Consider the following 25,613-nt stretch of genomic DNA (forward strand, 5'->3'; position numbering starts at 1 on the left):
TTAACCAAGGCCAAGCTCACAGACGACGAGCAACCGAACCAGTAAAAGGCCTTGCTTGGAGCGGGAGGCGGGAAATATGAAGTTGCTGCGAACAGGGAAGGGATAGCCGAGCCATTGCCCTTAATTCGGGCCTACCCCCAGCAACGAAAGTTCTCTGTTTGAACACCATTCAGCAAACGCGTTCGGAACAGGGTTCGCTTCAATGTAAATCCTTACGGCGTGGGAAAAAACGAACGCGGTTGAAGCAATAGTTCTCCTTGGTGGCCACCACTTTCTGAACATTTGGGAGGCCGTGACCGTCGGGAAATGTCGAACAGGGAACTCTTTCGTTGCTGGGCCGCTCAGACCTTGCCGATTAGGGCTGAAATAGTTCCTAAACCAGGGCGTTAATTAATGGCTCAATGCTGGGTCCCCTTACCCTGTGTCAGACGTGTCGTTTTTATTTATTTATTTTTTTAATTTTATATTCTTTTTATTTCTTTCGTTTTGTTTTTCTATATTTTTGTTTCCGTGCCTTTGGTTTTTTTCATATCTGAATGTGGAATACGACGAAGTTGAAAGAAAATAAAATTCGTAAATTTTACTTTATATAGAAAAATTTTATTGCTAAGATAGTGAAAACTGAAAATTTTGAGAAATTCCGCGCAAAAATTTAATTATAGATTGGTTCGAATAGTCGTTTACGACTACTTTAATGCAATTTTTGACAGCCGCATACTTTTTCTTGTACGGATTTCATTAAAAAAAATGTTTGGCAAAAAAAACGTAATATATAAATAGGCTGCAGTTTTATGTGATAAAAAATAGAAATTTTTAAGTGTTAGAGAAACTTTCCTCCTGATAGCGAAATTGAGCTCGGCCATTGCCGCTCTGAATGAGGATAGGGAAGTGAGCGTGTATGATAGCCTGCTGATGATAGCTGCGTTAGTGTGCGACTTTGAGAATGCTCAGTTGTTTGCATGCGAAATGCTCCCACATTTTCTTAGTTTTTCGATAATTTCTTAAGTTTTGGTGAAAAAATAACATTCAAATGTGGAGGTAAAATCCACTTTTGCCCGCCGTGTAAGCAGAACTGGGGCTTGCTCTCACTTGCTCGCAACCCCTCTTCGCTTGTTCCCGAAACTAATCTGACTGAATGGGCAGTAAGATAACTCCTTTCTCGAACTTTTGGAGAGAATGTCTTCTTCTCTCGTTGTCTAGTGATCGACTAATACTGAGGGTGAGCGAGGATCGAACCGAGCAAGCGGCGCTAGCCGGCGATGATAACATCACGAAACGGAAGAATGGCACAAGCGGGAGATTTTAAGCTTTAGGTATCAGGGGAACTACCACACAAATTCCTTAAAACAAGTAATTTTTTAACATATAGTGATGAAAAACTAGTGAAAACAGTCCAAGAAATGATTAAAATCGCTAAAAGAACGAAACATAACCTAAATTTTGAAATGTCAAATGGACTCCGATATTTTGCTTCGAAAATGGGGCCTAAGTTATTAAATGGGGCTTCGAAATTGGTAAAACTTGGTTCTGTGATTCATGTCCAATTAGTCTTCAGTGATTTTTGCTCGAAATCTAGTCAATTTTTAATAGTTTTAACGAAATCAAAATACACGGTGTCAAAGGACGAAATGTTCACTTGGACTACCTCCATCTCATATCCAATAATAATAATACAGAGCGGCAATGGCTCGGCTATCCCTTCCCTGTTCGCAGCAACTTCATATTTCCCGCCTCTCGCTCCAAGCAAGGCCTTTTACTGGTTCGGTTGCTCGTCGTCTGTGAGCTTGGCCTTGGTTAACAGGATAACAGGAGATAAGACAAGAGATAACTGTCAGTCAGTCGGTAACATGGCCTGGAAGAGATCGGATGGAGGCACAGAGCCTGGGCGGTGCTGGGCAATTGGCCGCGAAAAGCTTTGGTCTCCATAAAGAATCTTTCAGGGCAAAAGCCCGGCTATACAAGATATATCTACAAAAAAAAACTTAAGGAATTATTATAAAATCCATTGTAATGGTCACGTTTCCCTTTTATAAAATCTCCATCTAATGTCTTGATAAAGTTATGAATAAAAGGCTCAAATGGGTTTTAAGAGCATATTGTAAACATTTACCAATATTTCTCAGACTTGATGGTAAAATTTGAAATATTTGCTGAAGCAGTTGGAAATTTACATAAAAATTTTAAATAAATGAATAATTAAAAAGCATGATGTTCGACTTCAAACTTAGACCCGAGGCGCATAGCGCCCTTGACCTTATAAAACTACAATTCTATTATTTTATTGGTTGATATGCTTGTATGAAATGTATGGCAGACGAAATGTTCAATTTTTGTACAAAATGTATGAAAGACGAAATGTGAAATACGAAATGGTAAAATACGAAATGTGCTGAAATACGAAGTTTCCGCAATACGAAATGTGCAATACGAAGATGTAAAATACGAAATGTAAAATACGAGGTTTCCCAATCCCATAAAAAATATTGATAATTGTATAGGATTACACAATTATCATTCTAAAAGTAGACATACATCTGATTTTTGTGTTCCTTTAATCGTGTTAAATATGAAAACTTTATATGGAATTCGTACTTATAATAGTGTATAAAATTAATTATTTACCATAATTTTTATACGTTTAATTTTACATAAAAATAGAATATTTAATTTATTGTTTTTAGTAAAGACACTTTTTTGTATAATTATTACAATAACTATTGAAATGTAATACTAAATCAAAAATTTGTCGTCTGAATTAGCAATTATTCTATCTGCATTTACTTTGTATGTGCATTTGTTGCTAACGACGCCACGCCATACAGTCGTTTGCAACGTTTGCAACAAATGCAGATAGAAAAGAAATGCAATAGCCGCTACTGCTGATCCAAGCGATGAATTATAATTATGTACACTTCTGTTAAATATGCAATCAATGAGACTAAAATATTTTATATTACTTTTAAATACCTACACTGAGAGAAATCCGAGAGAGTCAAAAAAACATTCCGGAAATGTTAATTTTACTCTGCATTATTGATCCTAAATCGGTGTAAATAATACCCTTTTTAGGTGTGTTATGGGTTAAAATTACCCTTTTTTTCATGTTGATTTTATCCTCAAAAAGTGTAAAATTAATATTAAAAAATGTTAATATATTTTTACACCCGAAAAGTGTTAAAGTTATGACTAAAAAAAGTTAATCGTAGCCTCTTTTTTTCTCAGTGTTTGTAATTGTGGATATGTTTTAGGTTTTTTTATCGTTTATGGTCATTATACTAGATAAATTTATGTCCATATTGAAGCAAATTGCCTACGCTTGTGTATGAAAAACTGTAAAATTTGTACAAAAATTTCTCTAGCGAGTAGAGTTCATCAAAAACGTTGCAAAAAGTGAACAATTCAAGTCTAAATTTGTCATTAAAGTAAATTACTTTCACTTTAGGGCAGAATCACATTGACAGTAAAATGCTCACCGTATTTCGTTAATTTACGAATTTTCACTGCAATTCTTGCCCAATTTCTCGATTAGCGTATTACCTTATATCATACTCGGTGGCACTAGGTGAAAAAATTATAAGAAAATTTAAGAAATTAAACGTAAGTAGTACCAACCCCGAGTAGTGTTTAAAAAACACCATTTAAGTGTATTTTTCACACTCGCCTTGCATTTGCTTACGTTTGTTACCAACAGTGTAAATATAACACTCGACGAGATTTAAATATTCAATATTGAATTATTTTGAATAAAAAATATTTTTTTAACTCTTTTTTATATCATAATTAAACGAAAGTGTACTAAACTTGGTACTAAATTCATACAAAACATGTTCGTGACTTTCCTGGATTGCGAAATTACATTATTCTGTACTTTTTACGGAATGTATGTACGGTGGAGATACAACACTCGGCAGAGTTAATTTTTATAAAGCAAATTTGGTGTGAATTTCACTTTTTTCCTTCATTTCTGGTGTAAATCTAAACCCCGATTGCTATGGTGCATATTCAACACCTCTTTCTAACCCCGGCTCCCAAATTCATTTCCCTGAGGGTACATATTGTCAGGAAAATTAATATTTCATATATTGATAGACCTATACGTTAGAAATTCGATGGAAAACTTTGATATAAGGTTAGAATATTAAAATAAATACGTTTAGTATGTATTTAATAATAAAATTTCAAAATTCGTATAAATATTTCGTACAATTAACAAATGAACTCTACATACTAGAGTAATTTATGTCCATATTTGACATATTGAAGAAATTTTGACAGTTTTTCCTATACGAGCTTAAGTAATTTGCTTTAATATGCCAAATATTGACTAAACCTTCTTTGGTACACATAGACTTCAACAGTGCCAAATTCAATATAAATGCATTTTACTTCAATGTTTTATATCATTAAATTAGAAATCAATATTCTCTTTCAATATTAGTGTAATTTTCTCAATGTGTAAACAGGCTTTACTTCACAATATAAAAAATTTTTCCTGGCACTTTGAAGCAAATTACGTACAATTATGTAAAAAGAAACTGGCAAAATTTTTGTATATGTCGAATTTTGACAGATATTTTGCATTGTGTGTGGATGTCATTATTCAAAATTTTTGACATCTCCTAAACCAGTATTTCGATACGAACTCGCTCAAGTGGATCTAAGAAATTTTCATTAAAAAGAAGACTTTTGATGTGAAGTAGCGTGCACTTGTAAAAGTAATTTATTTCAAAATACTCCAATTTGACGAGTTTTTTTTTTTTAAATATGTGGAATCCATAATGTGCTAGACACACTTACGACTTAAGCCGAGGGACGGCTTAATGTAGTTATAATTAAAATAATGATTAGATCAAGTTTCAATCTGTTTCTGATTAAATCGTATCTCAGCTTAAGCCGCGAAATGGCTTAATTTGTAGGAAACTTATGGGTATTTATTTTAATTTTGTCTGTATGGCAAAATTTTATGAACAAATGTTTGAAAAAAGTACGAAAAAAGCTCGTCAAATGATCATCTTATAAACAATGTTTGTGAAAAAAGTACAAACATGGTTTTATTTTTTTTTATAATCGTTATTTTGATTATAATAACGTTAAGCCTTATCTAAGCTTAAGTCGTAAGTGTGTCTAGCACATAAGATAGTGAACACTTCTTTTCTGTTGATTTTATTTCTTTCCCTCCGTACGGGATTGTTTTTTGTATAAATGAAATCAATAAACTGTAGAAGTGTAGGGATACCTTAAAAGATTCAATCTTCAGCAAAATAACAACTTTTTCTTCTATTTGCAATTTCTTGTTGAAACAAAAAGATGTCTTTCCAGAAAAAGCAATTGACTTAAAATAATTAGTTTCTCTCCCACATTATTCATCTGGCATTTATTGACAGAAAAAGAAACTGCTGAAGAGTTTTACCTCAAGCCAACACCTTAATTAAAGCAAATATACATTGAAAATTCAACACGTGAAAGCAATACTGTATTTTCATCAAGTAAATACCATTTTCACTTGATTTTACCAGAAATCAGCACATGAATTTTCTCTCCATAAATGCGCATTGTTGCACTATTTTTGCATTATTGTATGTTGACAAGAAGTCTAGATGGTTTATTCCCCCTCTCTCTTATCATGCTCATAGTATCTCCATTCATTAATTTATTCATACTTGATGAGGCTAAAATAATATTTAATTGGTGGGCAATAGCAATTGTACGGTGAAAAGTGGATGTATTTATAAACACGGCGTATTTATTATGTAAATATTGATAGAAAATACTTATGCAAGACTTTCCTTTTAATTAACATTACACACTCCGAAAGCCAGGCAATGATACTACCCATCCATATCATCCTACAAAAGAAAAATGAATTACAAATAAATTACATATTTGTCAGGGCATTTTGAAAGCAAATTACTTCCACTCTCTTATCTTCAATGCATTTTCATTTTTATCTTCTTCCACTGAAAGTGTTATAATCCTATTTCACACCTCATGCTAAATATTGTGTGAAATAAAAATTAAAAAAAAAAACAAAAGAAAAAGATCTTCTATTTGTTATTTATCTATCACGACAAAGACTTTCACCATTGATAGCGGCTTGACTGAGAGAAAAATTGTGCCTTACGTGTATGAACTATTGATTATGGGAGTATAAATTGCATAGTTACTGGAAAGTTGAATGCATTTTAAGTATAAGCACGACACATGCGTCTCCTCTGTTACCAGACAACTCCCACAGTTCAACACGGAAATTGAGCCTCTAGACCGGGTGTCTTGCTGAGGAAATGCTATATCCACTGTCACGAAAGCACACAACAAAGCACTATGAAGTACAGCTGAAGAAAAAGACCGTAACAATGGTCTCTGAAGACATATATTTCCCTAACATTGTATATATCTGTAGTGTCATCAAAAATTACTTATTCCTTTGTTGGTGCTTTCGAGGAGGAAAAAAACTGAAGCAAAGAAGAACAATGGGACGTTGAATACTAATGCTATGGACGTTAGATGATGCAAAAATGAGAGCTAGAGAAGAAAGACAATTAAACAAGATTGAAGAGTTTCGACTAAGAAAAAGCAAGATCATTTTTGCTTTTGCAAAGTAACAATAGGAAATGTCTTGCAATTTCACCAAATAAACCCGTTCCTCTGCTTTGCTACTTTTGTGGCTTCTCGTAAATAATACCTGAGACTCTCTCAAACGATGTCATACCAGGAACTTTCCAATCTAGAGTATCAATCGATTGATTTTCATGCCCTACTCAAAGGCATATTTTTAGATTGAAGATGTTAAAAATAGAAATACAAAGGCTTTCAACAACTTCCACTTTAATTTAATTAATTAGACATTGCAACGTAAATAAATATTTGAATTGGAATATTCTTAAGGCACCTGCCAAGTGATTGTAAATTAATTCCAAAAAGAAAACATTACAAATTGGTCAGTTTTATTAAAATATTTGCACTTATGTGTATCAGTAATTTCATAACTTTAATCACTAGATTTTAAAATAAGTGAAATTATTCAGAAAAACCAATAATTTTGTCAAGAAATCACAAAGAGCAGAAAAACAGGCTGATTAAAATTTTATTCTTCAACTCAAAAAAAAAATTCTATTAATCAACAATTTTATAATAATTCTGCAACATTTTTTAATTAAAATATTTACATTTGATTTGGATAAAATACTTCTTGTCAGATATAACATGGGAATAGAATGCAAAAAATCAAATTTAATTAGTTAAATATTAATTTTTGATTTTGATCAGTAAAAAATAAATCTTTCTCAACTGACACTATATATTGCAGGAAAAATTAAACACATATTCTTTATTTTCTTTTTATTAAAAATAACATTATGGTTTCACGTTTCACTGCTTTTAAAATCTTAAATTTTAACTGATCAAATTTAATTTTTTTATTGACTAAAATGTGATAAAAAGCCATTATCGACCATATTAAAGTTAAACTTCACTAACATTTATTATTTACCGTTTTTTGTAAACTTTAACTGATCAAACCCTACTTTTCTAATGACCAAATAACCGTAACCGCTGTAAAATATACAATTTGTCGATAAATAAATCTACTATCCAGCAATACTCCCTTATAATTTTTACTGTATAATAACTTATCTATAAAATTCTATTAAGTTATTTAACGAGATAATATTTTTATAAATTTTATTTTTAAAACACAGTTTTTTAGATTTCTAAACTTTAAGCTTAGTTAGTGTCTCCGGCAAATCTTTTAGATCAGGAAAATTTCATGAAATCTAAATTCGAATACTTCTCATGCTCATGCGCTTTGCATATGTCTATCTTACTCTTTCGTATTCTTCTTCTTCTTTTAAACATCACAACATAATCAATTTAACTCAATCGAATTTAGAGTTAGTCATATACAAAACGTGTGAGAAAGGAAGGGATGTGAATTTCGATTTTAATTAAATTTTTCTGATCAAAAACGTGTGCCTGAGCTACAAGGAGTCACAGAAATTGATATGATAAGAAATTAAAAACATTTGATATGAATTTACTAACTATTCGGTGCTAACTTATAAAATCTTTTTTTGAAAAATGCTCCTAAATGTAGGGGATTTAGATTTAGATTTAGATTTAGAAGAGGGGGCGGTCAAAAGTGACCGCTGCACCCAGGCCTCTGTGTTGGGCCCATTATGCATCCCCTAGAAAAATTTCCACTATTAAGGGCAGGGGGTGTCAAGCCAGCCCGATCTCCGGATGAACTCCATCAAACAGGCCGGCTTTATCCCTGGTAATTCACTCTGAGGCAGTACCGCTTTACTAAGCAGCTTCCGCCTCAAGTTACACAAACTGGGGCAGTCACACACAAGGTGTATGACCGTCTCTTCAGTCTCATTACATCCTCTGCACATTGGATCGCATTGGATGCCAATCTTATTCAGATGTTTCTTTAAACAATGGCCGGTTAAAGTGTTGGCAGCCCGCCGGGCTCTCCAGCGGCTGCCACCCACAACATAATCCGTCCGTTTTTTATCGATATTGGCCATGAACAGTCTGGACACACGACAATTAGTTGTCGCGGTCCAGTCCGTTTGATGGGCCTTTAACATGTCTTCTTTTATAATAGACTTCCTCACTTGTGAGGAAAGCCCTAATACTGGTTCAGGTCCAGTGAAAGCTGTCCTAGCTCCCGCAACAGCGAGGCGGTCTGCTTCCTCATTGCCTGCAATTCCACTATGTCCAGGTACCCAGTGTAGTCCAACCTCACATATCTGTGAGGTCGCCTCCAACACCTCCTGGCAGGTAGGTAGGGGATAGCGCGCTACCTTCGAACAATTCAAGCTTCGGACAATTCAATTTTTTCTCTATGTTATGGATTTCACCCATAGCTTTTTTTCTGAAAATTTGAGACATTGAACTAGCTATTAAAATATAATAGTATTATAATGCGGGCTAAATTCATTTATAACACATTGAAAAAAAAAACGATTTGCGCGAATCATGAATCGTCCGAAAGTAGCGGGCTTTCTCCTATGTAAAATGTTTCACACGTTAGATTTGAAATGCACTTCTTATAAACCGTTGGTGCTGAAAATAGGCTGAAAAATTGTCGCCAAAACTTTATTAAATACATTACGACGTTTTTGTAACTTATTCCGAATGTATCTTCTTACAGATACGCAATTTTACTGTGTCACTAGAGTTATTCGCGGTCTTTTTTTGGTCCCGAAAAATCTTTTCAAAGCGGAACTCCCTGTATAGGGGAAAGTACTCTCCCTTAGAACGTTCATGACTTCGAATAATGTGAATTTTCTCTTATTTTTCCTAACTGTGTTATCACACTTGCACATTAAAATTTTAATATGATTCACATTAATTGTCGCTGGTGAGAGTCCAAATGTGTAATTTGTGTATTTGAATCATCTTATATTCGAAATTTGATCTATTTGTTAATAAAAAGGTAGACTTGGCCCGCAAAATTTGATATAAATAGATTTATAGCATTAATGCGAAAAATTAATGTGATTTTCTCTTTAATTTTTTAATGTGAATAATATTTATGCTTTAGGTAAATTTAAACTTATTTTTGCAGGCCAAGTCCACTTCTTTATCAATAAATAGAAAAACCCCAAATATTAAGTGACTCAAAGACACAAATAACATATTCGGACGCTCAAAAGCGACAATTAATGTGAATCACATTACAATTTTAATGTGCAAGTGTGATAACGCCGAAAGAGACTTACATATTTCTATTAAATATTAGTTTATTAACAATTATTGGTAATTATGTGTAAGTCTCTTAGGACAAATAAAAGAAATTCACATTATACGAAGGTTTTCACGTTCGAAGGGAGAGTACTTTCCACTAAATTTGCAAATAGGACAAATTAGATTAATTTCAGCCAAAAATCAATTATTATTAATCGTATCGGGATATATTGTTACAATCAAGGCGTGAATCGGCGATCGGCAAAATTGTGCCGATCTGGAGCTAAAAAGATCGGCAGATCGACACTATTTTGCTAAGAAATCTATATATTTAATCTTGACTTCTAGGAGTTGGCATAGTTCAGAATTGCTATGCTATTAAGCTGCAATGATTCAACTATATATTCCTGAATGAACCAGAAGTATTTCGGACCTTCTGATTCCCGTTTCAACGCTGAAGTATCAGACCACCTAAGAGACATATCGGCACAATTTGGCCAGAGATCGGCATGCAGTCGGCATGAGATCGGCATATTGACACGAAATCGGCAGATCGTCACCATTTTTAGAAGAGATCGACAGATCGGCACTCGAGTCAACCTATAGCGGCATAGTTATCTACCCCTTAGTTACAATTCAATCACATTGTTGTATATCCCGTGTTGAAACAATCTGCTAATCGTACATCGGTCTTACCTATTGGGCCACTGAGATCTCCGATGATCGATTGATTGGTACGGTCTGTGAAAATAAACGACAGAGACTTACTCGTTTATTACAAATAGCAACAGATTGACAATTTTTTTCAATATATCGTCAGATTGATACAATCCTTCCTAGTGAATCGTGACGATCTTTGGAAAACATTAATAAATTGGCATGATAATATATTTGCGTGTAACAAGTAAATTGGGGTACAATCTTTCTAAAGATCAGTAGATCATTTCAATCTTTGCAAGATATCAGTAAATTGACACAATCTTACCAAAAGATCGGCAAATCCACATGAGGTTTTTGAATAGACAAGTAGATCAGCATAATCTTTACTAAAGACATTCAGATTAACACGATTATTGCAAATAGGTAGATCGGCAAAATCCTTGCAAAAGATCGAGAGATCGTCACATTCTTTGCAAAAAATCGGCAAATTGGTAGTCAAATAAACCGTGAGCGTCAAGATATCTTACTTCTTGTTTCTTACATAATTTTTAATAAGAGCAAATTAAATAAATGATCAAACAATTTCTAAATGACATTCCTAAAACATTCCCATCTCATTGAGCCATACGAGGTTGAAATATTAAAAGACATAAATTACGAAATAATATCCCTTCATTGGTGCTCTTCACAAAGATTTATTTCCCAAATGCATTCCCTCACGTTTTGCACTAGAAACAAAAGAGAGAGAGAAAGAGATAGTCTGAGAAGGAGACAGTCGGAAACTTTTGATGTGAAAATTGGCAAAGGCATTATTGTTATTAGCACTTTAAATGTATTTGCAAGTTGAGACTCATATAATGCATTTTCATGGTCACGATGTGACGAACTAACTTCTGCACTTATCTTTCCCAAACCCAGCTCCACGTTCTTAATATCAAGAAAGACAAAAACCATAATATTCATGAAAGATTATGCTTTTATTTTACAGTTAATAATATGGCAAAAATGGAAGCATAATTTTCAGAGAGAGAAAAAAAAATTACAATATTGGCGGCAAAATCTCATTCACCATTCATTTGAGTTCAGTGGAACGAACTGTTGTGGCTTTTTTTCACGTCTTTCACAGCGATGTTTTCTTTTTTTTTCGGGCTTGCAACTAATTGATAATTGTGATGATTTTCTCTGTAGACTTCCTCAACAACGAAAACAACAACTATGACAACACCTGCAAAGCTGTATGGCAAAGACTTGAGTGAATACGATGAGGTAGATGTGGATGAACTTTTGGCGCAATTGTCGCCAGAAGAGATAAAAATACTGGCAAAGGAAGTCGATCCGGATGTAAGTTTAATGCCAGGGTCATTAGTTTATTTTGTTGATTCTCTTACACAATGGGTACTGTTGGTTGTTCTAGGATAATTTTCTGCCACCGAACCAGAGGTGCAATTATGAGTGCGAAAAAGAGCCCACGGGGCCACTTAATCGCAAAAAGCTCATTGAACATATCAACAAACAGGCCCTGGAAACACCGGATGTACCGGAATTGGAGCCCTATGTCAAGGGGACAATTCGTGGCAAAAAGGTGAGAAAATTATTTTAACTTGCCAATTTCTTTGTTTATACTACACCCTCATGCTATTTTTGAGATCATCGCAATGTTTACACAGAGAATTTTAAGAGCATTGCATAACTCACCACGAACCAATATCCGATAATTATCGATCACCAACTGCATTATGTCATTCTGGCAATATAAAGCGATTTAGGGACAGTAGTGAAAATTTTTATTTCAACTTAAACGATCAATTAATTTCTCTCAATTAAATTATGAATCGCAACAAAATGGTTATTTCATCTGTATAAGGGAAAGTTTTGCCATTTATTTAATACTTTTGTGTATAATTTTTTTTAATAGTGGATTCCACCCCCGCCAGAGGAGAAAATGAAAGAAGCTGAAGAACAAATAACTATTGATTTGGGCGATGAGTACGAACATGCTCTCAATGATGCTACTCAGGAGGAAATAATTGATTTGGCTGGTAAGATTCTTCATCAAGCGGAAGGTTTTTTTCCCAGAAGAAAATAAAAAGAAACTTCAATATGGCCCTTTTTCTTTGCAGCTATTTTGGGTTTCCATTCGATGATGAATCAAGATCAGTACCATGCTTCGCTCTTGAACAAGGGTCAACCAATTGGTCTGGGCTGGGATGGTATTACAAAGGCCAGTGCACAGAAATTGTTTCCGCAGGAGCCACCAAATACCACAGACATTGATGAATCCATCAAGCGTGTCAAGGATGATGATCAAAAGCTAATTGAACTCAATCTCAACAACATTAAGGTAAGCTTTTCAAAGCGTTTTCTTTTAATTGGGAATAGTGGTCATTTTATCACAAATTTATTTTCTTTAATAGAAAACTTAAGGGGTTACATGGGTCTCCCAGGTCAAAAAATAGGCCTTGAAAATATTTTAGAAATTCCAACTTTTGGGATATGAAAGAATAACTTTAGAACAAAATTTAAAAAAAATTGAAAAATTTTGAAAATTCGACGGTTGGTAACTGATTTTCGGAACCATTCCTCAAAAAAACAGACCTTGCGGTAGGCAGGATTTCTCCCAGTAGGTTCATCTGAAATCTTAAAACCTAATATACTCTGTTAGAGGATTAGTTGGACTCCTGGATAAGTGAAGGATCTTTGAAAAAGACAAAATTTGGATTTTTGGCAAAAGTTTTTGTAAAAAAGTATCAGTTTTACCCTATTTTTCAACACATTTTGTATTGTAAAAATGGTTCTGATTAAAGGAAGTGCAAATCCTTCATTCAAACACTAGATAAGACTTCTCAAAACAAGTCTGCAAAATTTCAGAAAGATCGGTTCAGTAGACTCTGAGTAATCTTGACTCTCGCACTGTAAAACGGTGTTTTGAGAAAAAAGTTTACAAAAAAATTTTACAACAATATGCTCACGCGGGCGGAATGCATAACTAAAACTGCTCTACCTCCGAGAGTTCTACTCCGATTGACTTGCAATTTTCAGAAAATATCTTTCAAATGTTATAATACAAAATAAAAAAAAATGATTTTTTAACCTGAGAGACTCATGTAACCCCTTAATAACAATTCCATCACAGAAGAAAATTAGATGGTAAAATTTATTTTTTGTCTGAAAATTAAAAGTTTGTTTTGCATACAGTAAAGAACCAGATAATTTGGAAATTTGAGATTTTTTTTTGCTGTTTTAGATGAGGCAAGGAAAAAAAACATAAAAAAGGCTTTAGTCCTTTAGTGTAAAGTAGTGTCCAGACTAGAAGTTCAGCCAAGTTTCCGAAGATCTCAAAATCCTAAATAATAACCAGTTTTACTGTTTTTTGGATTCTAATAGAGATGACTTGCCCTTAATAATCCGATCCTAAGTTAATTTTTTCCAAAAAGTCTTAAATGATAAGAATATAGGGCAGTTACGCCATAAGGCTAAGTCTAGGGTCTGAAGTCCGCATTAGGCTTGTGCTTCTTGTGGTCTTTTGCTTCTTTGTTCATCCTAAGCATTGATTAAATCTCAAAATTCAAAATTACCCAAATTTAGTCTATCGGTAATTTGAAAATTATTTTTCAAAGAGTGATAATCTATGTTGATTAAAAGCGTTCGAGAAACAGGATTAACGGATAAACAGCCACAGGAAATTTTTCTCAGATTTTTCTAAAGATTTTCATAGTTAATAGAGCAATAATATATTGGGGAAGAGAACATTGAAATATCCTTTCTAATAATAGCAATTCTTCTAACTTCTTTTTGTAATTTTCAAATTATAAAAATATTCTGACTATCAAAGTATTGATCATCACTAAAGCATAAGAGGCCCAATTGGTGGCCTGGATGCATCGGAATATCCGAAATGGAGAACTGACCCCTGGTGGCAAAATCTTATCTTATCTAATTGCAGACTGCTTTTTTTTTAGAAAAGAAGTCCATTAGAATAATTGCATGTGACTTACATACTCCCGGAAAACTGGGAAAATATTTCAATTTTTATTTCAATCTATCGCTTATCAGAAAATATAATAATGCATGTCTAGAAATCCCCTTGCGGGAAGGCCTTGTTCCATCATGGAATGTTGTGCCAGCATTATTATTATTATTATCACTTTTTGCGTTTTCTATTTTTGAATCGGGATTTAATTGCCTTCATTTTTTCAATTTTGAAAATCTTGAACTGAAAATATCGACTATATAAAACTAGTCAAAAGGATGTATAAATACATACCATAATATTTCATTTTTAAAAATATTTAGAAAATCTCATTTTATGTGAAAGTTTTTGTAGTCGATTCTCGAAATGACCGAAATTCATGTTGTAAATTTTGAAATTTAAATATTAAAAACGCGAATGAAAGATTTATTTGAAATATCAAAATTGATAATATCACATTTTAGTTCCTTAAAGCTTTAAGGTCGAATGGGGCACCGGTGTTCCAAAAACAAAAACAAATTCTTTAAAAAATTATTTTTTCCTCTATATAGTCCGGAAAATAAAATTTTATTTTTGGGACACCGGTGCCTCATTCGTCCTTAAAATCAAATATCTTTACAGACATCATTTTTGAGGATTCTCATTAAGGAAACTTTCATAATGAGAATTGAAAAAATCATTGCAATTTATAACTGCTGAATATAATTTTTCTATCCATCGTTATTTGGACAAAATTTCTATTCTAAAGACTACATTAGAATTGATGGTTCGAAGTTTTAAAAAATACCCAAAATTTCACATAATAAATTTTGTTATTTTGTCTGATAATTTTTTTTGATTTTTATAAGTGCATATGTATAACTTTCGATACTGTCGAAGCGATATTGTCGATAAATCTGCAATTGTTAGATTCGCTAAATTGAGTGAATGACGGCTTTTTACACATTATTTTTACCAGTCTTAAAAGTATGTGACTGTTTATAAATACTTGTATTATCTACAAAAATGCAGACATCATCGTATAAATTTTTGAGGAGAATCGACAGTCGATACTATCGAAAAAAAGTTAATATGCGACCCTTATTCTCACAAGGCGTAATATTAAAATCGCGACTCATTATAAAACCGATTTTAATTGATTGCTTTACCAAATTTTATAGAACAATAAGAGCAACAATTTAGCTATAAATAACTTTGTATTTATAATTAACTTTATCTGGCAGATTTAGTGATCTTAATAGAAACAATGTATTTTTTACGATTTCAAAATAAAAATCTCTTTTGACTTCACATATATCTACAAGAGATTAAGATTACGAATGTGATAAATCTCTATATATTTTTAACGAGACATTTTAGCCTTGAAAGAAAAACTATAAGCCCTGCAGAGTTTCGAACTTTTCCTGCTTGATTGTTTAACATAAAAAAAAACAAAAATATCCGGAACTGGGATTAAATTAGACACGTTATTTAAGTGAACTCATTCAAAGAATATTACTCTAAGCGCTCCAGAATTGCAAAGCTTTAAGCTCTATAGAATTTAATTAAAATTTCCTTCAATTCTGCAATAAAGAAAGCTTGGTTTTAACTTAAACATTTACGGTTAGAATGAAAAATTTCTTTTTCTAAGTTGAAGCATAATTATGCTTTAGGGGAAAGTACCCATGCTTTATATGATCCCAAGCTTCGTAATAACTAAATTTTTCCGATGTTTTTCTATAAATGTGACTCATCGTAACCATATTACAAAAACTAGATGAAAGTGTCCTATTTTTAAAATATATTGTAGAGTCACATTTATTCAAAAATTTAATCAATGTAAAGTGTGCAAAGCATGGGCACTTTCCCCTACATATTACGAATTTACGTAGGGGAAGGTGAGGCTACTTTGAACTGTGGGGCTACGTAATTATACAATTTTATCGCATATTTCTTAAGGGAAGTAGGCTGTAACGTAGTGTAATTTAGCTCTACAAAATAATTGTGAAACTATGTAAATAAAATAATTGGAAGGCAAAGATTCCTTTAGAAATATGCGAAAAAATCGTATATCAATGTAGTCCCACAGTTCTAAATAGCCCAACTATTTTAACATAAAAAAAACTTAAGAAAATTTAATATTTCCATTTCTGCCTCGCCGTTTTAGCCAAACAGATTAAAGACTTTATCAGAGCAAATGAATCGGCTTTTAAAAACCAATTAAAAGACTTAATGCTTAACCCTTTAAGGACGATTGGAATACCGGAGTCCCATAAAGAAAATAATTTTTCCTGACTACCTAAAGTTATTTTTTCTTATGTTTGTACGTAATTGCAAAATAGAAGGTTAGAGGAATCTAGGATATTTCTTGCAAGTCTACAGCTATTTGCTTATATAGTAAATTTTTAAGCTCAAAAATGACGAATTTTTAAATTCTCATATTGAAAATTGATTTTAATTATATTTTATACTTCCAATTTTTTTTTAAAGCAAAATCGTTTTAGAACAAGAAACTACAATACTCAAACATTATATTTTTCATTAGATTGAAAATTATCATTCATTGGTACACACAGAAAAATGGAAAATTCTTAAACAGAAACACCCAGGAATTTAATTTCAAATCCCATCCAATGAATACCAATGCCCTAATTCTAAATCCTTGATCATTTAGTTTTAGTTGCAATTTGCAAATCTGTAGACATTTTTCATTTTCCAGCTAATGTTGAACTTAAGTTCCCGATCTCTTAGCTTGAAAGAGCTAGGGATCCTAGCCCATTTCTTTCGCTCAGAGCTTCTAAACTTAAATGCCTCGGGGATTCACGTCCAATTTAAGTTCCCAGGATCTTTATATTCTTAAATTTAGAGTCAAAATTTTTCTGTGTGTATCGTCAGAGAAATTACTTAATTTATTTGGCTATTTTTGTCCCTATCGTTCGTAGAGGCAAGAAATACACAGAATCAGACTCTGTTGGCTTTTCGAAGATTAGATGTAAGACGTTTCACAAGTTTTGTTTATCGGTTTAATTTTTATTTCTGATTTTCGGTCCGCGAAAACTATTTCGTCGTTAAAGGGTTAAAGATTTATCTCAGAATTGAACGTTATTACTTTGAAATTTGAAATGTACATATTTAAAGACTAAGGAGTGCTATCAATTAAACTAAAATAAATATCGTTTTTTGGAATTTAAAACTTAAGGGGCCCTTATGGATTAAAGCCAAAATGCCAATAGCAAATTTGTTTGACCTAAGTGTAGACCTATTTCCAATTAATTATATGCGTTTGCAAAAATCCCGGCATTACGAACGTTACTATTCAAATCCGTTCCTAGGACTCTTCTAAGCCGCTGCGGTATAATTGCTTTCTGGATCTTTGTCATTGTACGTATAAGTTAGAGAGCCGAGAAACTCAGTCCGGTCTAGAACGTTAGAGAAGAATGACGTATGGACTTGAGTTCTATCTCAATCTTTCGAACCTAATGCCCTAGACACACTTACGACTTAAGCCGAGAGACGACATAGTGGAAAATGATGGAAATGAAGTCTAACCATTATTTCGAATACAATTACGCTAAGCCCTCTCTCGGCTAATCCTCAGGTCTGTCAAGGCCCTAAGAATATGTCCGGTAGTTTACATAAGTAATCTTAAATTTTTTAAAGAGATAAAAAAAAAACTTTAGCTTGTAATATATGACCTTATAAACAAAACGTCATTAACTTTTAATTTAGAATACCAAAATTTTATTTCTATAAATGAATAGATTTTTTTTTTAATTTTTGCTTTCAACCAAAAATTTAAAGAAGTGACTGATAGAATGAAGTCACAATTTTTCATAGAAAATATACCATCTAGCTCTTTTCTGTGTTGACTAAGCTTTATATTCAACTGACTTTTCTCTGCATTTTCTTTTTATTTCAGACTATATCTGATGATAAATTTGAACAATTGTTCAGTGCTCTGACACAGAATGAGCACTTGGAAGTTCTCTCACTAACAAATGTCGGATTAACAGACAAGACTGCTCTTCTACTGGCTGAGGCCATTGAAAAGAATAAAACACTTCGTGTTCTCAATGTCGAAACAAACTTCATAAACCCTCTCGTTATTGTTAAATTAGTTAAATCACTGCTAAATGCAAAGAGTATTGAGGAGTTTAGAGCTTCCAATCAGGTAAGCTTCTTCTCTATCTCTCTTTTTTTCTTTATCAATTGAATGCAGCTTTTTTTTCGGGGCATTTCCTATCATAATCTTCTTTATCTTGTGCCATTTGATAGAGATCACAAGTGCTTGGGAATAAAATTGAAATGGAAATAACTGAGTTGGTGGAAAAGAATTCATCACTATTGCGACTAGGCCTCCATTTGGAATACAATGATGCCCGGCACAGAATTGCGGCGCACCTTCAGCGAAACATTGATAGGAGTAAGTTGATTGTGATTGATTATCATTAATTTTATATTGGTATTTTTTTTACATCATGACACTTTGGTGGTAGTTTAGTGGTAATTTTTCAATTGATACAAATTCAGTATTTCTATTTTTAGATATTTTTTTTCTGTTTCTCTTTTTTCCAAAATTCATTTTGCCTTATCGTAAGGTTTGATATATTTCATGGATTTCTGTTCATGAAGGTTTAGAGAAAAATTGTGTATTTCAATTTCAATGAGTCACCGAAAGGTTTTGATTTTTTTTTTAATGTTCTGGATAAAGTCTTCGTTAAATTCCAACGATTCCACTCTGTTTCGCTGTGTGGTCTAGTTTTAGAATACTAGACAATATTATGAAAATTTCTTTTGTAGCTTCTTCTATTGACACTGTAAATTGCATATTTAGGTGATGGGGTACCAGCTAATGAAATCGTGGATACCAATAATCATAAGAAATCACCATCACCGTCATTAACGACTCCATAAGTCAGGTTCATCCACCAAACCAAGTCATCAATATCATCGAAATATTTGTAATCTCCATGTCAAATTGCAACTTCTCACACAAAATGCTTTTGCAAAAAAAAAACTGAGATTTTTTTTTGCAAAATATGGGTCAATCATATAGAGAAACAGAGTATAGAGAAAAAGCCAATTAAATTGTGACCCATACGGTTGTGGATTCTAAAGGTAAAACCGACCCCAAATGTGGATAATTCCCTGGCGTATCGACCGACATAATATCAACCAAATCTCAAAAAAAAAATAAGCATTCATCTCCACTAACCCAATCTCTTCATGTTGGATTATTTTTGTAATTTTTTGGGAGTTTTAGTTTAATTTTATTATTCTTCAATGTTGTTTCTTCATGTTAAACGTTACAATTTTTTTCTTGAGACATGCCTTGTTCTCACATTCAATGTTTTGTCTTCCCATGATAAATAAAAATCCCTCTCTAATAATGTTCTTGGACGTACTCCACAAAGTGACTTTAATCTTGATTGTTCAGTTCCGTTTCCGGTATTTTTGCACTAGCCAAAGAAAAAAAACATGGTTTTCGTTGTGAGAAAAGCCTCACCATCTCTGCAGCCCAATTATAAATGTGTGAAATTGGGAACAATCATTTTATGAAATTATCTCCTATATGTAGAGTATATTTTTTGAATGGCAAATTTACAAATTATTCACACAATTTAAATCTCTACCATGAGTCTTTTATATTTAAAATGTTGCGACGGAATGATTTCTATCTTTTCTTTTTTTTCTTTCTTGTTGTTACTATTTTGTTGGGCACATAGCTAAATAGATTTTCAGTGCCAAAAGTTAAGTTTTTTTTTTGTGGGAAATTTCTTAAGTCAATTAATTTAATGATATGCCACACTTGTCTCCCCTTTTGCAAATTTTGGCGTGTCCCTTGTGTGTTTTTCTTCATTTCCTCAACTTCTTTTTCTCACTCTGTTGAGAGAGGGAAAGTATTTTTAAATGGCCCATCTTAAAGTCTCATTCACATAATTTGAATTTTTTCACATCAAATTTTTGAAAAGGTCTTGTTATTTCTTCAATGAAAACGGAGAAAGGTCTTGCAAAAGAAATCACATTTTGATCCTATTTCAACTGTGAAATTTTATTTACTTTCTTTCAAATTTTCTCTGAAATAAAGAACAATTTAAGAAGCCTAAAAATTGTAAATTTTGGTCAGATGGGCAAATTAGCTAATCTCCATCTTTTTTTGCTACATGGCTATTTTTTATTTTATTGATTTTCAATTTTACCTTGAATTGTGAGGTTATGTTGCACGTAACCTCAATCATTTATTGGATAGCAAAAAATTGGAAAGTTACTATATGTCTTTTAAAGATTATCTTTTTGCAGTTAAAAATTTATTTCCCATAAAATATTTGTTTTCAATCCCGCTCCTTGATTGGCTAGAGTTTTGAATGGTTCTAAGCATCAACCAATCAGTGAACGAAGTGAAATCAAAATATTTTTGTAGGAATTCGTTTTTAATTGGGACAGAATAAAATTTTTTTGACAATTTTAAAAACATATTTCTTAAAATTCCGGCCTTTAATGCATGACAAAAAACCTGTCGAACAAATTCCTAAAATCATTGTTTTCTCTGTTGTGTAGTATAAAATAAAAGAAAATTATTGATCGATAAAATATACCTATAATCAGGTATATCTTTTAGAATTAATTAAGTAATTATATTCCATAATGACTCTATCTGCCTGTTGAATTGAAAAATTGTAAAAATAATTGTTTATTTTCGGAAAATTTGAAGTTCTTTCCAATCGTACCAAAAGTTTTTAAAGGTTGTGTTGATCATAACCTCAAATTTTCGACTAATTTCTTATATAAATTAATAAAGTCCCATGTAAAAAACCTGTCGAACAAATTCCTAAAATCATTGTTTTCTCTGTTGTGTAGTATAAAATAAAAGAAAATTATTGATCGATAAAATATACCTATAATCAGGTATATCTTTTAGAATTAATTAAGTAATTATATTCCATAATGACTCTATCTGCCTGTTGAATTGAAAAATTGTAAAAATAATTGTTTATTTTCGGAAAATTTGAAGTTCTTTCCAATCGTACCAAAAGTTTTTAAAGGTTGTGTTGATCATAACCTCAAATTTTCGACTAATTTCTTATATAAATTAATAAAGTCCCATGTAAAAAACCTGTCGAACAAATTCCTAAAATCATTGTTTTCTCTGTTGTGTAGTATAAAATAAAAGAAAATTATTGATCGATAAAATATACCTATAATCAGGTATATCTTTTAGAATTAATTAAGTAATTATATTCCATAATGACTCTATCTGCCTGTTGAATTGAAAAATTGTAAAAATAATTGTTTATTTTCGGAAAATTTGAAGTTCTTTCCAATCGTACCAAAAGTTTTTAAAGGTTGTGTTGATCATAACCTCAAATTTTCGACTAATTTCTTATATAAATTAATAAAGTCCCATGTAAAAAACCTGTCGAACAAATTCCTAAAATCATTGTTTTCTCTGTTGTGTAGTATAAAATAAAAGAAAATTATTGATCGATAAAATATACCTATAATCAGGTATATCTTTTAGAATTAATTAAGTAATTATATTCCATAATGACTCTATCTGCCTGTTGAATTGAAAAATTGTAAAAATAATTGTTTATTTTCGGAAAATTTGAAGTTCTTTCCAATCGTTCCAAAAGTTTTTAAAGGTTATGTTGATCATAACCTCAAATTTTCGACTAATTTCTTATATAAATTAATAAAGTCCCATGTAATTTTAAACACTGTCAAAATATTCCTAATACTATAAACAAAATTTTAAAAATTTTGTAAGACATTTTCAAATTTTTTGTTATGGTATGACCATTGTTTTAAGTGACAAAATTTACAAAAATCTATATATTTCAATTATGTGTTTGAGACACATTACCCTTTTCCCGAGAGCGCTGCAATTCCAAATGTTTGATTTTCTTTTCACTTTGACAGCATCAATCACATCCAAATTACAACACATTTCAAAATCGTTTCGATGTTCATAATTTTTTTTGGATTTAATAAAAAAAAAACAAACATAAATAATTCACTTGTGTTTTCAAATCACGTTTATCAATGTTTTTATTATGCTAAATTGTTCTTTTCTCACAATTTCTAATCCTCCTCGAATTGTTCCTTGTGTCGTCGGCCCCGATTCCCTGCAAACGCAAAAAAAAATCCCGTTTTGTAACACGTGTTTAGGTCGTATTGCAAAAATGCAATCACACCTGCCAAGATTGAGTTTGACTGGTGGGAATGGGGGTGCTCCCAATGTCATTCAGGCGCAGGATGTTGAATTCGATCCGGATAATGTTGTTATCAGAGGGACACAGGACGATGGCGATGACGACGATAGTGATAAACGAGGTGATATTGATAAATTCGTTAAGGCACAACAACTTGAGTACTCCAACATTATTCACTCGTGAGTCTTTTTTGCCCAATCATGGTCAAGTTTTCTTTATTCGTTATTATGCAACCAAATGAATTTTTTGTTACTCAATATCCATCTTTGATTCACTTTGAGGAATATCCTTTCTTGATAATATTTGTTGATTGGTCAGAAAATTTTTAAAAGAAGAAAAAAAAGACCCACTTTCACAATAAAATGTGATCAAACCCAATTTTTTTGCAAGCTGTGTTAACGTGAAATTTGAATTTGAATTTGAAATTCTATCATTAGAGTGTTGCGCCCTCTGGGGTCAGACTGATTTAGGCCAAAAAAAATGTTGTATCGAAAATTTCAAGTTAACACAGTTTAGCAAAGTCGAAACACAAACTCTCAATCAATTAAAATACAAAATCTGACATGAATGCAGAATACTATTCAGAAAAAAACTCAGAAATCCTTCCTGCATCCATCACCCTTCAGAGAGCATTATATTTTGTATTAAGAAATGTACCTGGAATGACCTGCAAAAAGATGTGAATTACAATTGAACGATTTTGATTACATCACATTTATATCTAAAACTCTGTGCCTTCGAACTTGTGCTGAATTGAATAATTTTTTTTGACTAATAGATCAACATGTTGACTACCTCCGTTTTGTCCTTTAACCCAGAGAGGATTTTGCATAAAAAGAAAGAATTTTTCAAGAGATTTTCCTCCACAATCCTCTTCCTTGTTTGCAGCATTTTCACCGGCAAATTTTTCTCACAATAATGCACAAAAAAAAGGTTTTATGTGAATTCCCCCACCCCAAAAAAAGCTGGAGAATTCTGTGAATTAATTCTTCGTTATAGGAATGTTTATTAACTATGATTTGAAGCTAAAATATAAAAAAAAATAAACCTCAGTGGGAGACAATTTGAGGAACAATACAGGATATGAATGATGTCGCGAAAAATACCAATTTTTATCCAATTTTCTTTTTTTGTTAATCATGCATATTTTTGTGATATGAAAAAAAAAGATTGTGTGACTATTTTCTTTTTGTTGCAGTACGAAAAGATCTTAACTTACGCCTTCAGTTCAGATTTTTTAATAATCTTCATAGGAAGGGAACTATGATACAGTGAGAGAAGGTACAAATTGCCATCTGAAGAATTGGATTTTCAAAAAAAGAAAAAAAACTTAAATTTTTTTTGAAGTTTTTGCTGAGTAATAATTAAAACGCGTCAAGTGTACAAATTAAAAAAAATGTAGCTGAAATTGTTTAAAAAAGCGTGTGTCAGCTTTGTGGATTTTCTTTACTCTCTAAAATTATGTAAAAATTACAATGTGTAGTCACAAGCTTCTCTCTTTAGAGCAAAAAACACTTTGATAATAATGCTTAAAAGTAATACTAAAATTTATTTAATAATCATAATTTCTTCATCTTCCATTTTAATACAAATTATTTAGCATAATTTTAATGAAGCGATTCGATGAGATTTTGTATACATCACGAGTAAATATTATTTTTTGTTATTCGGTATAAAAAATTCACTGATTTTTTTGAAGAATTAAATTGTGATTTGGTCAGTTTATGAAATTCAAAGAGCTGTTTAATACTGCTCAGAAGAAATTTTGCGATTTATCAATTTCTTTGTAATGGAATGCGAAATTTTGCCGTATAAAAATATGTTTCAGTTAAAAGATTCTATGCGATAAGCAAAGTATCTCTTTCTAAAGCCTTGTATACATGTAATTAAATTTTTAGTCCTATAACATGAACCTTCCTATCGCTTCTTTGATTGATTCAGAAAACCTTAAAATTTTAACCAATCACAGAGCCTAAATGAAATTAAATATTTTATGGCATTTATTTATTTTTGAATATTTTTCTTTTAAATATTTTAGCTTTATCTTTTTTATGATTAGATATCAATAGCTCTTCAGTTTCTTCCGGTGTTTATATCGGGTTTATACAACTGCGTCAGATACAGTATTCGAAGATATCAATAGCATTCAGACCATTCAGGCTTTAACCTTTAAGAGAACTTTGAAGAACTCTAATATTCTAATGCGAGATTGATATTTGACTATGTGCCATTATTTTTTAAAAGCCGAATTGGAAATGGGTGTCCTAAAAATAAAAGCATTTTTTTCTAAACACAAAAATTTTCTACAGTTAAAAAATCTATTTTTGGTTTTAGGACACCAGTGTTCCACTCATTCGTAAAGGGTTAAATATTCTATTCCATTGCATTTTATGATTGATCAAAGCTTGGAATGCTCTCAATGCTTTCAAGATGTAGCCTGTAGCCAATAAGAGAATACTGTGGACTAAAATATTTTATCGGCACTACAATTTAATTATTTGAGGATAATGCTTAAAGACACATTTTGTTGCTATAAAGGATCAGTAAACATAAGTTTATTCTACTTAAAAATACTTTTGATCAACAACATGCCTTTTTGGTCAGTAAAAGTAGAAATCAGTAAAGGACTATTCACATGAAACTAAATATTTGAAGTTGCAAAATATTTTAGTTCAATTACGTTTTCTAATTGGCTAGAGCTTTATGGTGTCTGTGTCTACACATTAGATCACTAGAAGCAATTTTCGTGAAAAATTGTTTTTTTTTAATTGGTGTTTTTGTCTACAATGGTAGGGGAAATTTTATTTGAAAAGCTTTGTTTTTTAATATTGTTCCTAGTGTGTAGACTGCTTTAGACTGTTATACCAGCCAAAAGCCCGGCCAATCGGAGAACGGTGATGGGATTGAAATATTTTATTGGATTAAATATTTAGAGACATTTGGATAAAGTTTAATTTTTAAATTGTTGATCTTGACGAAGACATTTTTATAACAAACAAATTAATATTTTTTAATTGATAAATTTATTCTGGTCATAATTATTTTTGATTTTGATCAAAACATTTTTTTCTTGATACAATATAAACGAAGCCTGATTT

The 25,613-nt window shown here is 31.9% G+C and overlaps 2 protein-coding genes across 13 annotated transcripts in view; both read left to right on the forward strand.

Moving 5' to 3' along the window:
* The window catches only part of LOC129806049 (prolyl 4-hydroxylase subunit alpha-1-like), a 186,297-nt gene that overhangs the window by 147,023 nt on the left and 13,661 nt on the right, over nt 1-25,613 (forward strand). The gene's annotated exons all lie outside the window — the stretch shown is intronic.
* LOC129806062 (tropomodulin) overlaps nt 1-25,613 on the forward strand; it is an 85,933-nt gene that overhangs the window by 52,197 nt on the left and 8,123 nt on the right. For 5 of the 12 annotated variants that reach the window (XM_055854383.1, XM_055854392.1, XM_055854400.1 and 2 more), the window contains exons 2-8: nt 11,542-11,694; nt 11,768-11,935; nt 12,269-12,392; nt 12,474-12,694; nt 18,222-18,473; nt 18,578-18,725; nt 22,472-22,694. In XM_055854383.1, the coding sequence (XP_055710358.1) occupies nt 11,542-11,694; nt 11,768-11,935; nt 12,269-12,392; nt 12,474-12,694; nt 18,222-18,473; nt 18,578-18,725; nt 22,472-22,694 (1,289 nt within the window). Of the gene's footprint in view, nt 1-11,541; nt 11,695-11,767; nt 11,936-12,268; nt 12,393-12,473; nt 12,695-18,221; nt 18,474-18,577; nt 18,726-19,136; nt 20,909-21,808; nt 22,313-22,471; nt 22,695-23,713; nt 23,797-25,613 lie in introns of those variants that run through there. The other 7 variants (XM_055854457.1, XM_055854472.1, XM_055854466.1 and 4 more) reach the window with 4 other exon arrangements.

This window comes from Phlebotomus papatasi, chromosome 1, assembly GCF_024763615.1.
Source record: "Phlebotomus papatasi isolate M1 chromosome 1, Ppap_2.1, whole genome shotgun sequence".
In the NCBI taxonomy this organism is placed as follows: Eukaryota; Metazoa; Arthropoda; class Insecta; order Diptera; family Psychodidae; genus Phlebotomus; species Phlebotomus papatasi.